Source organism: Pterocles gutturalis, unplaced genomic scaffold, assembly GCF_000699245.1.
Source record: "Pterocles gutturalis isolate BGI_N339 unplaced genomic scaffold, ASM69924v1 scaffold27945, whole genome shotgun sequence".
NCBI lineage: Eukaryota > Metazoa > Chordata > Aves > Pterocliformes > Pteroclidae > Pterocles > Pterocles gutturalis.
This window is the reverse complement of record NW_010139127.1, coordinates 4,804-20,796: the sequence shown is the minus strand read 5'-3', so window position 1 is coordinate 20,796 and position 15,993 is coordinate 4,804. Positions and strand designations below refer to the sequence as shown.

At 38.5% G+C, this 15,993-nt stretch overlaps 1 protein-coding gene across 1 annotated transcript in view; it reads right to left on the bottom strand.

The window, feature by feature from the left end:
• The window catches only part of LOC104468959 (phosphatidylinositol 4-phosphate 5-kinase type-1 beta-like), a gene marked incomplete at its 5' end in the record, with an annotated part of 37,406 nt that extends 23,930 nt beyond the window's left edge, over positions 1-13,476 (bottom strand). Inside the window, 6 exons of the mRNA XM_010083261.1 lie at positions 4,116-4,260; positions 4,850-5,005; positions 9,952-10,036; positions 10,570-10,618; positions 10,719-10,802; positions 13,265-13,476. Of these exons, the coding sequence (XP_010081563.1) occupies positions 4,116-4,260; positions 4,850-5,005; positions 9,952-10,036; positions 10,570-10,618; positions 10,719-10,802; positions 13,265-13,476 (731 nt within the window). The remainder of the gene's footprint in view (positions 1-4,115; positions 4,261-4,849; positions 5,006-9,951; positions 10,037-10,569; positions 10,619-10,718; positions 10,803-13,264) is intronic.
• Positions 13,477-15,993: the final 2,517 nt, after the last annotated feature.

The window sequence follows — 15,993 nt, the reverse complement described above, 5'->3', positions numbered from 1 at the left end:
TAACCAACCACCCCCCCCCCCCTCAACGCTCATCCAGGTATCCAAGGAGTGGTGATAACTTTCCTCTCTTTCTCTCTTCTCCCCCCTTACCTTGCCCCTCCTTTTCTCTTTCTCCACTCTTATTCTTTTCCTTCCTTTCCTTTTCTCTTCCCTCACCCTTTTTCTCTCCCCTTTTTCTATTTCCTGCACCCCTCCTTCTCTCTCTCTCTCTCCCCTGTCTCTGTTTTCCCTCTGGCACATATGGTAACATTTTTTAAGTTTAATGCCAGCTCCTTTTGGGGGCTTGTTTAGTAGGTTTCATATAGATTGCTTATTTTAGTGGTGCTTATTACTAACCCTAGTAATATTGGTAGCTATACTATTCTTACCCCATTGCTACAAGATTTAGTATTATTAGTGAATGGCAAAATAATCATGGATTGTCTTTACCAAGTAATTTTCCTTTTCCCTTGATTTTGTTATACCCCCTACATTTTCCCTTTTCCCTAAACAATTGTATGTATTAAAGTTGTAAGCCAGTATTCAATTCTTTGGTGTCATCTCACTTTAATTTGCCCCAAGGGAATATATATAGAACCTCCGTGAACCCCACTCATCCAACCAGGGTGGTTTTATGAACTGGGTTGCAACACACACACAAGTTTGTTTACATAGAGAACAAGACTGGCAAAAGGTGCGATTAAATATTCCTTACAATAGGAAAACTAATAGCTACAAATCCCTTCCACTGAAAAAAACAGCAGAAGATTTTACTTTTATTTTCTAAGCTGTCTTTGAAAAGGTTGTTTGATAGAATGTGAAGTCATGAGACGTTTCAGTTCAAAGTCTGGATGTTTCAGGAAGTTTTGACTGTGTAAGAGAAAAAAACCCACAACCTCTCAAAGCCTTCCAGAATTTGAAGTGGTCTGCACCAAAAAACAGCAATGCAAAGGTAAGGCAAACAAACAATTGAAAAATATAAAGAAAAGCAGAAAGAGAAAACAGAATGCAGTAGTCCATACTACAAACACGTCTTACAGAAAGGAAGTACAGAGTACATAAAGAGAAACGAATTAGATTTCATGTAGATTACTTTCTTAGGTTTAAGCATATCAGAAAAAATTAGCAATCCTCCTTATAGAACCTGCAGTATCTTGGCATTGCTCTAAAGACAGAGAGGTGAATCAGCCCTTTATGCATAATGAGATTTTGTTTGGGTTTGCGACAGGAAACCATGAGCCCTCCTGAAAGATAAATTGGAAAGAGACTTTGTTGTATCTTGAAACTCCTGTTTAAAACATATCCAGAAGCATCTGTAAAGGCATTAACCTCCTTCAGGTCTTTGCAATTGTAAAAGCAATGTCAACTGAGACAACAGTTATACTGCTCAGGACATTCAGATTTGTCATCTTTAATTTAATTAATCAGTACTTACTAGGAAAACTTTACTCAGAGGGAGAAAAAATCTGCCATCACGTCTGCTATAAAAATAATCCCTGATATAATATTGATATAGTATTACATGTCCTAAGATAAAGCAAATAAACCCTTTCAAAGAAGTGTATTTTGACTCAGAATTTAACATGTATTGTAGTGGAAAACAGATCTTTTGTGTACTAAAATATCTCTGCACCAAATATAAACCTACTTGAGGAGGGGTGGAAAAATCTTTGAAAATTTTAATAATTTTAACAGAATTTTAATATTGTCAATTCTGTTCTCTTGCTAAATAAATACTTGACATTGCTTATGACAGAACTACTTGACTGAGAAACAGCTTCATAGAACACAAACCAGCTGTCTTCTGACAAACAAGAAAGCCTACATTTGCTGAGTAACATATGTCATGTTTGTTCATTTTTTCACTTCCCTCTTTTAGATCAAGTTCCTTTTGTGCTGACAAATACAGCTATTTTGGCCTCCCCACTACTCTTCATTTGCTACTTTTACCAGTTCTTCTTCATACTGCCTGTGTAACACCTTGAGTTTCCTCTTACCTTTCAAGGACTGAGGAATAACTTGGTGAAAAATAACCAGCTAGCAATCTGGAAAAATACTCCTAATAAGGTGTATGTTTATGACTGCTGCTCAGTTTTTCTCTTTTGCTTTAATCACAAGTCCCCAAATGCTGCTTTGCATTTTATCTACCAATTCATTATGCTGGTTCTAATCTTTAACAAGCCAGGTCAACATAAACCCTTCTCACATAATATGGTCTCAGGAGCCAGCTCTAGCTCAGCAAGTCACCTCTGTCTGTTTAACCACATTGGCAGCAGTTCCTTGCTTCCTGCCATGAGTGCTGGGCACTCTCAAGGAGAGACGGTGCTGAGCTCCTTTCTCATATAAAATGCAATTTCCCTCTCCTTAGAGAACAATTACATTCATGGTTGACAGAAACTGAGGGTAATTCCAACAAAACAAAGTTAAAAATACAGCATATGCTTCAAGGTATCTGAAAGTATGACTACTCTCTTTTTAATAAGGCAAATAACAGCATCTGTCTTCTCACTGGTATGAGCAGATACTGCTCCTTAGCATTAACAGGAGTCGAAGAGCTGTACGGATACCGTATTACTACTATGCACACAGGATTATTTCCCTTCATTACCCTCAACCAGAGATTTCTGACTGGTTACAAGGAAGTCTGTGTGATGCCTACTTTGTGCCAGGCCATTCTGAAGGAGGAGGAAAAAGCCTGATGAAGAAGATGCCAAACTGTAATTCTATCAAATAACTTGAAGCAGAATGTCATAGCCAATTACATCTTTAAAGACTGAAAGCAGGCTCACATTTGTAAACAAATCATTCATTCAGGCTTTGTTTCAAAGATTGCTGCAGGCTTTCTGTTTATCAGAGACAAATGGCAAAGTGATGAGTCCTGAATCACAACATTTTGCAATACTCAAAAGCAGAACTCCAGCGAGCAAAATCTAAGACATCTACAGCTCAATGCATCATTGTAGCATGGTTTTTTTGGTGTTTTACTTCTCTGACATATTTTCTTATGGGAGGACTGAAATTCCTCCAATGTACCATAAAAATGTAAATAAAACTTCAGCTGGATATATTATTTAGTGCCATGGAGAAGGAAGGACCTCTCTGCACTGATGAAGAAAGCAGAAGTGGGTAAAAAACTGCAAGTGCCTAGAATCATCTTGGGGAAATTAGTTACTTTGATCAAGTAATTCTGCAAGTCATTTTACTTCTTATGAAAATGTAGTTTTAATAGGAGGTAAAATCCTATTGCCTCAATATTGCTTTTAAAATTACTTTATTTTTGGACAACATGCATTTTCAAGTAAGGATACTTGAGTTCACCACTGTTACTCTTCTTGACAAAACCAGATAAAGAAATGGCTATTCTGCAGCACGATGCACGGTAAAGAGATTAGCAAGCAGGCAAGACCAAACAACACAGTACACTTCAGGTGTGCCTGGTAGAGTACAGGCACACACACATCTCCCAGCAAAACTTACTGGCATAAGCATGATATTGGACAGTCATGGATAAAGTACCTTCAAACACAACTCAAATCACACTAGCTCATAAGCATCTGCATAGCTTTTCTTGTGACTTTCTTGGTTTTATCCTTCCTGGGTTAAAATTAGACAGGCTCTAATCACACCCATGGGTGAAGTTTCATAGAAATTCACTTCAGAAAATGGTAATTTCAAAAGAACTTACAGCAGACTATTCAACACTGTACATTCAGAGTAAAGATCAACTTGAAAGTAGGTCTCTTCCTAGCACATCACAGCTTTCTGCAGCTGTTTTAGGCTACAGCCAAGTATTCCCTACCTGGATCCTAATGTAGTTTGGTTTATGGCACAGACTAAGGCCTAAGCAAATTCTTCATGCCCCATTTAGTTTTGAAACATGACAAACAATTCAAAATATACTATAACATTTTTGCTTTCCATTTTGTGACCCCAGTCATAATACATATACTAACAAAAAAATGTATAAAAAATCCTATGGGTTTACAGCATTCCTCCTTCACTGGAGTGGCATAAGGCTGAGCTACAGAGGCACTTGCCTCTTCTGCTTTTACTTTCGCAGAGCCCCCTTCCATTGGACACATTGTCAGGCTTAGCAAAATGGTGGGGGAATCCTCTATCACGTATACAGCCTTTACCTGCTAGAAACGAGCGTTGGTTGATCACATTGATAATGCTGATCTACGTTCCAGGAAGAAGAAGAAATTGTGGTTGCTAAGGAAGCTGCTTCAAACAGAGATGGAGTGCTTGGCACTAGATCTGGCCGGTGGCGTGAACCTAGTACTGCATACACGAAAATAAAGACAGACATTAACAAATTTAATTTCAAATACAATCCAAGAATCTTGATGCAAATGTATGGAGTCACACAGTGCTCTCAAGCTTCCTGAAGCTTCTTAATATATTTGAACTGATAAGACTGTAATATTCATGTGCCTATACCCAAACTCTTTTGCATTACAGGGTGAATTTCAGCTGCTAGCCAGTACATTCAGCAGAATACAGAGCAACCCCAAAGTCAAATATTAAACAGTGGTATGAATATCTGATGAATTCTTCTAAGTTCTGGGACTGGTCTCACTTACCAGAGCCCAGTTTTCAGATGGGATTAGGTGGCTAGTTCTCCTTTGAGCCTGGCTGCAGACGAGCTCTGAAAGGTGAAAAACCTATATCTCTTCAAAAAGACTCTGGGGACAATGAACCAAGCTTCAGAACACTTCATGTGCCAAATATGACTAACTATGGTCTCCACGAGAATAACCTGACTCTGAAGTTTTGAAAGATCAGCCAGATTGGAAGCTTTCTAGTTATAGGGCTTCCAGGCTTATAGCAAAATGCTTTAAAAACTCTGTTAGGCTGTTGATTTGATTACCTTCTTCATCAAGGCTGGCGTAGCTTTGTCCTTCAGCAAGGATGCCACACTTTTCATCCTTCCACTCCTGGCTAACTGCACACACTATTTCTTGTGATTGTGCCTTTAGGGCTGTGATGGAATTGCACTGTTTCTTTGAAGGAGAAGACTTTAAAGCTGCATTACCAAATGAACATAGGCATTGAATGACATCATCATTATCTCCCTGAACATCTTTAACAGCGTATAGAAAAGCAAGCCACCTATAAAGCTAGACATTCTGAATACAGATGAAGAACACACCCAGATACAAACCACTTGTCAAATATTATAGTAAAACTAGAGCCAAAAGCATTATTATTTAATCTATGAGTGAAGTATTTCTGTCTTTTTCTGGGGTTTCTTACTGCTCACAAGACAAAAAGTCAGTTAACCAACTCTGACATCAGTAAGTTAAAAATTTCCCATGGAGTATCAACCTATGTAATCAGAGACAGAATTATACAGAAAAAAACAGAAGACAGGAAAACTGAGAAGACATTTGGAGTATTCTGAGAGGTTATGATCATTTCCTTGAGCTGTGCACTACTGCTATATAATGATGTATGTGCCTCTGCAGATTTTTTCACTTCAGTGACATGTCAAACATCTTCTTTGGGTAAAATAAACACTTCAAAATACTGAGGGCTTGTACACTCAGGTATAAGCATCTCCTTTATAATTCTTACCAGGGCCTGATTACTTAGAATGGCATTTTGGGTGAAACTCTAGGATCTGAAACATTTGTTTTTTTCATGAACCCCATTTGTAGTTCTTCTCCAGAAGGATGTCAGCCAGTTACATTTAGTGTTTTTCAGTTGCCAGCTGCTGACCTCCATGCAGTGGATGCAAGTTTACTTCAGATGCACTGCAATAGTTCATATTGTGCTTTACTACAAAGTTCAAATTAAAAGCATTAAAGCCACGTGGCTGAAGACTAAAGAAGAGAATCAGATCCACAGCTCCAAGACACTGTTAAAAAACAATGCAGTAGATAGGTGCTGAGCTAGCCTCTGCCCAAGGCTGAATCTGCTTATTATGTTTTTATTCGTATTTATGGAGGCTTGTTCTGTGCACGAGGGGAAAAAGCACACATTCAGAACAAGGCTTAAGAGTTTAAATTGAAAGGTCTAACTCAAAGTTTAGGAATAATGTTCCTGAAGGCAGGAACACTCTGAATTCTTTATTTTACAAAAGAATGATAACTCATTTGAACCACTGATCCATATAAAAGTAGATTAATAGCCTTGTATGCAGAGCAAATCAATAAGAGTGGGATGTTAAGATAGGTTAATAGCTTGGAAAAATGAGACAGACAAGATTAGAGAGAAAATTAGGCATTGTGTCCTTAACTGTACATTGTAGTTTTCAAATACAGAATGGTCTGTGTCTTGTGCTGACACAAATCTACCAGTCAGAATTAGAAAGAAATTGAAAAAGATTCAAATGTTCAAGAAACATATACGGCTGCATGAGACATTTATTTTGTCCAACAGACAGAAGTATCGTTACCCACTCCTTACTCTTTCTCAGTGCAGAGTAGTATTTGAGTATTATCTCAGACAACACAGCTCTCACCTGTTTTCTGGCAAAATTATTCTAGAGCTTAAGAGATCTGAGTCTCAGGAGGCTCCTTCCTCATTTCAGCTCAATTTTGTTTCATATTTTGTCATATTAGATCAGATTCTTTTATTTTGATATTAATAATCCTTTTCTGAAGGATTTAATGTTTAACATCTTGTTAACCTGTGCTAGTATTTGTAGTCATTCTTGTATCATTTAAATCTCATTTATTTGTATCCTTCATTTGTATTTTGTTCTACCTCTATCCACAGACTTGTTCCTCACTCCAGATAACTAAGGACAATGTCAAGAGACCAGCATAACGCTAGTCAGAAAAGTATTTACAAAACAGCTTCTATCAGTTTGATACAATGCCATATGCTCAATACCCTTTCCATAGTATTTGAGACAAATGTCCGTTCCACATTTTGACATTCAACTCCAAACCAAATACAGTTCCACAAGTAGGACTATCAAACTGTTATCTAGGATCCATTTTAGAGTATAAGTTCCTCTATAAACTACATAGTTTTAGCCTGTCAATTTTTATTTATTTGTCAAGAACTCTGCTTTATAAAAAGCCACAAAACTCACAAAACATTATTGCTTAGAGGCTAAGCAGAAACCCTTCTCCCTTCTCTTCCTGAAAAAAAAAAATTGCAATTTCAACACATCCACAGATTTTAAGAAATAATTTCTCAGTAAAGGAGTAAGTTAGTATGGATGCATACTATTTAAATCAGCTGATCTGTATGTCTTATAATAAGGTTTTATACCATGTGCCATAATTCTTGAAAAAAACCTCATTGCTCAGATAACCAGAACAGCTTTTCCCCAAAGAGCAACCTCAGCCACAGTGAACTCCAAGCACTTATCTTTGCCTTGTTGATATATTCATCAGGTCTTCCCTACAGCCTTCCTCACTGAACACACACACTGAATGCATCTCATCGGTCATCACCATTCTTCTCTGTACCTGTGATGCTTCAGACTGAACTTCCTTTCAGGAGCCTGACCAACTCATAAAGAAATTATCCATCAATTCATTAATATTTATAAGACTCTCCAAAAGTCTTATTGTCCAGAATAGGTGTCACAACATATCATGCATGTAGGGAATCACTAATTAGGGTTAATTCAAATTCTTTCTTTTCCTTCTAAAGACTCCTTCACTCTATTTAAAATATCTCTTTTTTTTTTTTTTTTTAGTTCAGCTACTTGCAGCTTTCTCCTTTCATCAGTCTAGCCTTTCTTTTTCTTAGTATTTAGTAAGTACACAAAGTATTTCACTACTGAGTTACCAGTTGCTCTGGTATCAGTTGTTGCTCTTAGTTACCAGTCTTGCCTCTTCTATCTTGTTCTTTTAGACCTAATGACAGCAGCCTACAATCAATGCCCGCTTTCCTTAGCCAAGGGATCCTCTCTGCCTGGCTTCTCTACCCTCTAAATCCAGGCTACTGGCCCATTTATCCCAGCACATGAGCAGCCAAGTAACAATGTGTTTTCTCACTTTTACCCTTCCAGTTCTCTCCCCTATACCACTGCGGGGGTAAGTGACTGTCTGTGTGGGGCTCAGCTGCCCACTGGGGTTAAACTACAACATACAGGAAGAACTCACTATGTAGGATCAATTCACCCTCCATCCCGAATGCCTTAAGAGGATCTACAGTTTCAGGGTCTACTTTAACTTATTAAAAAAAATTATTTTATTTGGTAGAAGTGACAATCAATAGTTAAGTTGTTGCTGTAAGACATAAGCCTTTGGACAACTCTTGGTAACGACGCCCCTCTTTAGTGATGGTGGATTTCTCTTGGCTTTTTTTCTTTCCTGGGTATTGGGTTTATGTGGCGAAGTTTTGGTAGCAGTGGGGCTACAGGGGTGGCTTCTGTGAGAAGACGCTAGAAGCTTCCCCCATGTCCAATAGTGCCAGTTCCAGCTGGCTCCAAGATGGACCCACCGCTGGCCAAGGCTGAGCCCATCAGTGACAGTGGTAGTGCCTCTGGGATAACTTATTTAAGAAGGGGAAAAAACCCCAGCACAATGGCAATTGCAGAAGAAAGGAGTGAGACCATGTGAGAGACACAACTCTGCAGACACCAAGGTCAGTGCAGAAGGAGAGTGAGGAGATGCTGCAGGCACCCGAGCAAAGATTCCCCTGCAGCCCATGATGAAGACCATGGTGAGGCAGCTGTGCCCCTGCAGCCACGGAGGGTAATAGTGGAGCAGAGATCCACCTGCAGCCTGGGAAGACCCCACGTCTGAGCAGGTGGATGCCCAAAGGAGGCTGTGATCCCATGGGAAGCCCACCCTGGAGTAGGCTCCTGGAAGGACCTGTGGCCCCGTGGAGAGAGGGGCCCACGCTGCAGCAGGTTTGCTGGCAGCACTTATGACCCCGTGGGGGACCCACGCTGGAGCAGTCTGTGCCTGAAAGACTGCACCCTGTTGAAGGGACCCACACTGGAGCAGTTTGTGAAGAACTGCAGCCTGTGGGAAGGACTCGCATTGGAGGAGTTTGTCGAGGACTGTCTCCTGTGGAGGGGACCCCATGCTGGAACCTGAAAAGAGTGTGAGGAGGAATGAGCAGCAGAGACAAGGTGTGATGAACTGACCACAACCCCCATTCCCCACCCCCCTGCACTGCTTTAGGGGAAGGAGGTAGAGAATTTGGGAGTGAAGCTGAGCCCAGAAAAAAGTGAAGGGTGAGAGGAATGTGCTCTAAGATTTGGGTTTACTTTTCATTATCCTACACTGATTTGATTGGCAATAAATTAATTTCCCCAAGTCAAGTCTGTTTTGCCTGTGATTGGTAATTGATGAGTGATCTCCATGTCCTTATCTCGACCCACGAGCCTTTTGTTATATTTTTCTCTCCCCCTGTCCAGTTGAAGAGGGAAAGTGGTAGAGCAGCTTCGTGGGCATCTGGTGTCCAGCCAAGGTCAGCACACCACACTCTGTAAGTAGCTAATAGTGATATGTATTCACTGTAGAGAATTAATTAAAAGATTAAGGAGAAATGGAGGAGAAACTAGAAACAGGTGTCAGTGACAAAGACAAAAGACTTTATTAATATCCAACTTTTGATTTTTTTCTTGATAAAGCACAGAAGAAATCCATATCAAAAGGAAGAATGCCTATCTTTTCAAACATGCTGAGGTGGTATGTAAACAGTTCTTACTTTTGCAAATGAAGAAAATTAAAGTCAAAGGGGGTATTCCTAAGCGTAACAGATGCAGGACTGGACACATTAGATCATGAAATTTATCTTTATATCAATGCTAATATAAAGGAACTTGTTTTACCTTCAGAGGCCTTTTCTGTGACAAAGAAAACATAGCAAATAATTCTCTTTGATTTTACTATTACAGTACAATCCCGTTAGCTCCAGTGAAGAAACTCAACTTCTAGCAATGTAAGTGCTACATGATGTTGAAGAACGGCTTCCTTCATTGCCAAGACAGGAGTGATATAAAGTCATGATTATAAAAAATACCTAAAAGAGTAAAAGCAACAACTTTCTTACCTTGAACTTTCTTGAAAACTCTTGTACTCATAAACTTTAAAAATCTGTCTGCATAAAAACTTGGTCGGTGAACTGAAACAGTGTCCTACAAGATTAAAAAAGGTCTCAGTCAAATTTTCCATAGGTAAATCACAAGTGAATTGTCAAGAAAGAAGCTAGACACCTCAGGTACAACATATCATTCATTACAGACATACTCAAAACAAGTGAGTCCTAACAAGTTTTTCCTTTTTAAAGGTTAATTCCTCAACAACTTTAACTATTTCATTTATGAAATTATGAGTTATGAACTATACAGACATATTCTGCAAAATCTTCCTAGTGTTTGAAATGCTTTTTTTTCACATTATGTACATTTTTTCAGTTACAGATTCAATGTCCTGCTACGTGGCCATTGTCTTGTGTAAGTTGTAAGGACACTTGCTTTTTGAAAGATTTACAAATAAAATTCAAAGCATGAATTGGGAAATGGGCCTAAAAGATTTCAGCAACAGCCCAAACCACATGGTGATGGTAGACTACAAATATACCAGAGCTAGCTCTTTCCTGGTCAACATAAGCCAAAGTTCCATTAGCTAAACTATCAGCTGTTAAAAAAACATAATAAAATCTACTTACCCCATCATAAACAAGAGCTTTCCAAGAATGTTCCAGTTTCTTCATTAACCTAAGCATATAAAAACAAAATCAGAACTACATTATAAAATTTCCACATTCTAAGTAATTTCAGTATAGCTTATTCAATAAAAATTTTAAATTCAACTTACCTATAAGACTGGAGAATATCAATAATACCCATAAATAGAAGCAGCTTTTCTCCTTTATGGCTTTTAGCTGGAATACCTCCCATTCTGAGAGAAACAACAAAAACACAGATTATCTTTTAAGATATTTCTGATCATCAGTGGGCAGGTGAACTTGCAAACCCAAGGAAATACACACAACATTAAAGCTAGATGCCACAGTGCAAAATCAGTCAAATGTGGGTCACTTAGCATACAACTGATTTTAAATGGCAAACCTAAAGTATCTGGGATCCATTGGTAAATATCCATTATAAACAAAGAGTATATTATGACAACTTTTAGATAGTATTGGAAATTGTTAGATGATCTGGACTCTGATAATTGGAAAAAAGTAAACATCAGTTTATTACTAAGGAAAAGAAATAATTTTGCCTCGCTAAAAGAGAATTTTGTCACTTTACTGATCCCATGTATCAAAACTGTAGAGAGCCTGCACATTACTCCAAGTCTAAAAAGGTTGTTTTGTATATTTTTCACTAAAAATTAAAAATGTGCTTTTCAAAAATTTTTTACAGATAGAGGCAGAAAAAGTAACAATATCAAGCTGAGAAGCCTGACCACCTAGATCTGAACTTGGTTCAGAGTATTTACTCAGCCATGACCTTAAAGAACAAGGTGCTCATCCTAAGACACTCTCTTCCTACTCCACCACCTAGAAAAAAGGGTCCATTGTTTTTAGAACCAGAAATTGAAACCAAATTTTCAGTTTGTCAGCTTCTGTTGACATTAACAGACCCACTACAAAACCAGAAGAAAAAGAGATTGAAGATGCAACACCTCCAAATCTTTTTTACAGTTTGAGAAACAAGTAGTATACACCTGAAACAGCTGACAAGGATGCAGTTGAGAGTATATTCCCCATTCTGCCACTAAAGCACAGTAGTCCCTTGCCCCCGACACATCTACTCAACCTGGGTTTGTTTTTTGGTTTTGTTTTGGGTTTTTTTTTGGGGGGTGGGGCGGGAGGAGGGACAGGGAGTGAGGTTTTTTTATTATTCTAGGCACAAAGGAAACCATATAAGTGGAGTTTAAATCACTGTAAAACTCCATTACCATAAACTCCAGCTCAGTTAACTGGTCCGATATTCAGAACTGTTAAGTGGTTTACAAAACTGTATTCTGTCAGCTTTTCCTGGAAGCTATGACTGTAAATTCAACCCAGTACAAGCAGCAGGTCTTGCTGCTGGGTATCTATTGTTGTCCTCATGCGTGTACGGCCTTATAATGAACCACAGCACAAGATTGACCTAGGGGTCTTTTTTGTATGACCTAGGCTCATTTTCATCCACCTCAGTGAGGTTTGCCACACTACCAGTTATGTCATTACTGGAAAGGACACAATGTAAGGGGTCAAGGGAGGACTCAACTGCTGCAGTGGGCAGGAGGCTTTCAGCAATGGTACTACACTGCTCAGGATCTGGGCAGCACTACATTAGCTCAAAAGATGTGGGTGGGTTTCCATACATGATAATGAAGGAGACTTTCTTAGATGACCTATATCAGCTTTGGCTTTTAGTTAAAAAACAAAACCAAAACAAAACCAAAACCCAACACCCCCCCAAAATGCCCAGTGCAACACCTCTGCCACCATACGAGAGCATTCACCACATTCTGTGTGAAGGTAAGTAATGTTGTAAAAACTGAGTGAAATTCAGCTTTGAAATTCAATTTATATTCTAGACTCTGAACATCTGGAAACTCTCTATAAATGCTATATATCCTAATTCTCCCATTTGTTTGCTGTAAGTTTAAGCGTGTGTTTCTATATCAGTTGTATTTACATAGACAGCTCCCTTGAGAACCAGGAGAAGAGTAAATCTTTAATTTGAAATTAAACTCTCATTATGATGGACTGATTATATAAAATGATAACAGTGAACATAATGAGCTCACTAACACTGAATGTATTTCAAAGGAAACAATAGAATATCATCTATATACTTAAATTTCTACCGTAGTTTTTGATAGACAGAAAAATAAGAGCAGCAGTTCTTATCTCAGGAAATATTGTACATGGTATGGCTGCACTTCCCTGGTTGATGATACGTTTCTATGTATTGAGTATTCTATTTTCAGATTAAAATAACCACTGCAGGAATATCCATTTCAATGTTAATAAATAGTTTTTGCTTATGGCTTATCAGGCTGCTGTCAGTTAAAATTAGATTATACCTGGGACTCCAGTAATAGTTGTCTCATAACATCTCTTTTGCAAATAAATGTGCATACCTAAGTCACTCTGAACTAACCAAATTTGCTATCATGTATTTAAAGATGATCAATCTACTAATCAATGTTTCAATTTCCTTCTCTGCAGCAAATCCTCATGGTCCAGCTTTTGGGGAAAAAAAAAAAAAAAAAAAAAAAAGCTTAATCTTTCAATTCCTGAAATGCAGCATATTCTTGAATGTTTTGCTTCCTCATACCAAGTGGCACAGACTGAATAAACAGAATGTGAGAAAATGAAAGTCTTAATAATAACCTTAAGAGCAGGTTATGGCACTTACGTGTTTGTTGTCTCTGTGGTGACCAAGTCCCCAGACTTCCCAGAGCCCTGTATAGACTCCATGGCTGTGGAATAGAGAACTTTCTGCCCCCCAGGACGTTTTGTGTCTGATGCATTCTGGGAACTTTCTCCCTCTCTTTCCTTCAGGTTACTGTTCAGTATGTGGATTCCCAGTAGCAGACTGTAATCCATGATCTTAAAACTTTCTAGAACCTATCAACAAAGAAGAAATGGCTGTATTGAAGCAACAAAAAAGATTACATACAATATGAATTGCACAGCGGCATTTTGAAAACTTATGTAAAAATAGGCGTTCAAGCGTAAGTTTCTCTTGTGCTTTAATTATAATTAAACAAAAATATTTTACTACCCTACATAAGCCAAAACGTTAGTTATCAAATTAGTTCAATGTTCTCATTACAACAGGGAAAGAAAGATGCATAGCTGAAATGTAACCTGATTTTATTTTGTAGTCAAGGAAGATGTGTCCAGTCAGCACCTTTTTTATTTATAGCAAATAATCAATTAATAGTTCCATTATACACTTACGAATTATAGACAGATAGACATTTTAAAACTCATTTCTAATGCATGTTCTAGACTTTACTGAGCACTTTCTTCTAGCCTACTCACTAGTTCCCCTCAACCTCCTGTTTATAACTGGGAAAGCATTCTTGGAGAACTTTCAAATGTCAAAAAAAGCCTTTGCTACTACCATCTCATTAACAGCTGATGGGATTTGGGTACAAAAATCATCCATTTCTATGAAGACAAATAGAGTCTATCTAAACTGCAAAGGCAGTTTTATTTCTGAAGCACAACTTCACCAAGCAGCCTTCTCTTCGAGCTCTAGCAACCATTTTTGCCTCTGTCAGTAGGCAAGTTCCCCTTCTTGTTTCACATGTGTACTATCATAAGTTTCCAGTCAGTTACATCACTATCAAGTCTGGCATACTGCCATTAAAAGGAAATACAGCTTAAGTCACTATGCAAACGTGAACTAAAACAAGATGGCATCTAGTAATACAATCAAACTGCTGGCAGACAGCAACTGTGTTAAATATCTTATATGACAGCAGTGCTAAACAGAGGGAGAAAAACCAGTAGCAACCAGGAGGGATATGCTGTGCCACTCACCTCTCCTTTACGTCATGCAGATCAGTGATGATTCATGATACTTTTTGGCTGGCACACAATGCCCTAAGATAATGGTGCAATTTTTGGCACAGAATCAAGAGGCAATAGTACCTCTTTCTACGTGAACTAGAACAAAACGTGATTTTGCAGAGATGACAAATAAAGAGCAGTAACTCCAGGTATGTAATTTTGATAAAGACTATTGAAGTATACATATTGCAAATCCAAAATGAAATTTGTTGACAATCATCAGGAATCATCATTTTGGTCTGCAAAAATGTGAGGAAGAAAAGGAAGACTACTACTTAACACATCCCCAGAGATAATTTCAAGTTCAATGTCCCAGTATATAGGCAGAAAGCTCTGTTCCACTCCATCTGTATTTCTTATGTACTCAATTTTATTAAGTAGAAGCCAAATGTACAATACAGCTGAATTCCTTCCAATCTCTGGCATTTATCTTCCATGAAGACTATGGTGGCTTAATTTTAGCACCATTGTGAGCATTTAAAGTGAAGAAACAAAGCATAACACACTGTAATCTAAGTGTAGAAAGGCATAGTCTCATTCTGATTTTCAGATACAACGGAAGAGCTTAGAAGACATGGTAGGTTTGATCTTGCTCAGAGTAATTCTGCACAGAGGTGGGTTAGTTCAAATGGAATAAGAAAAAAGGCTGCTAACGTATGGCCCTCAGTACTCCACAGCATCCTCTAATGACAGAACTCACACTTGGTTTCAGGACAACAGAAAAGCACATTCTAAACAAGATAATGAAATGTTACTGTGCATTGTGTGGGAACATTGGTGGCTAATAAATTTTCTGGTTTACGATCATTAATTGCAAAAATAGCACAGCTAACATGTACAAAGGCACAGACACTTGGTGCCAAACAAGTTCTAGACTTTACTGCTTATTGCTTCCATTTACTCAGACTTTCTCAAAAAGAAATTACTATATAATATATTAATTAAAATATGCAATCAGTGGATGTTTGCTGCCAAATACTGAAAGCAGATTCTGGGTAGGCTAAAAAAAATTTAAAAAAAAAAAACCAAAAAACCCCAAACCACATCACCCAAATCACTGAAGGCAAAAGCAGGGACTGGGAGAATGAGGGACTGCCCACTGTAGGAGATAAGGTGCAAGACCACCTAAGGAACCTGGGACCAGATGAGATCCATCTGCAGGTCCTGAGGGAATGGGTGGAGGAAGTTGCTAAGCCACTATCCTTTATTTGAGAAGTCATGGCAGTCTGGGGAAGTTCTGCTGACTGGAAAAGGGGAAATATAACCCCCATTTTTAAGAAAGGAAAGAAGGAAGACCGGGCGAACTATAGACCAGCCAGTCTCACCTCTGTGCCCAGCAAGATCATGGAGCAGATCTCTGGAGATTCTGCTGAAGCACATGGAAAATAAGGACGTGATTGGTGAAAGCCAACACAGATTCACTAAGGGAAAAATCACGCCTGCCAAATTTGGTGGCCTTCTACAGTGGGGGTGGATAAAGAAAGAGCAACTGACATCATCTACCTGGACTTGTGCAAAGCATTCAAAACTGTCCTGCATGGCATCCTTGTCTCTAAATTTGAG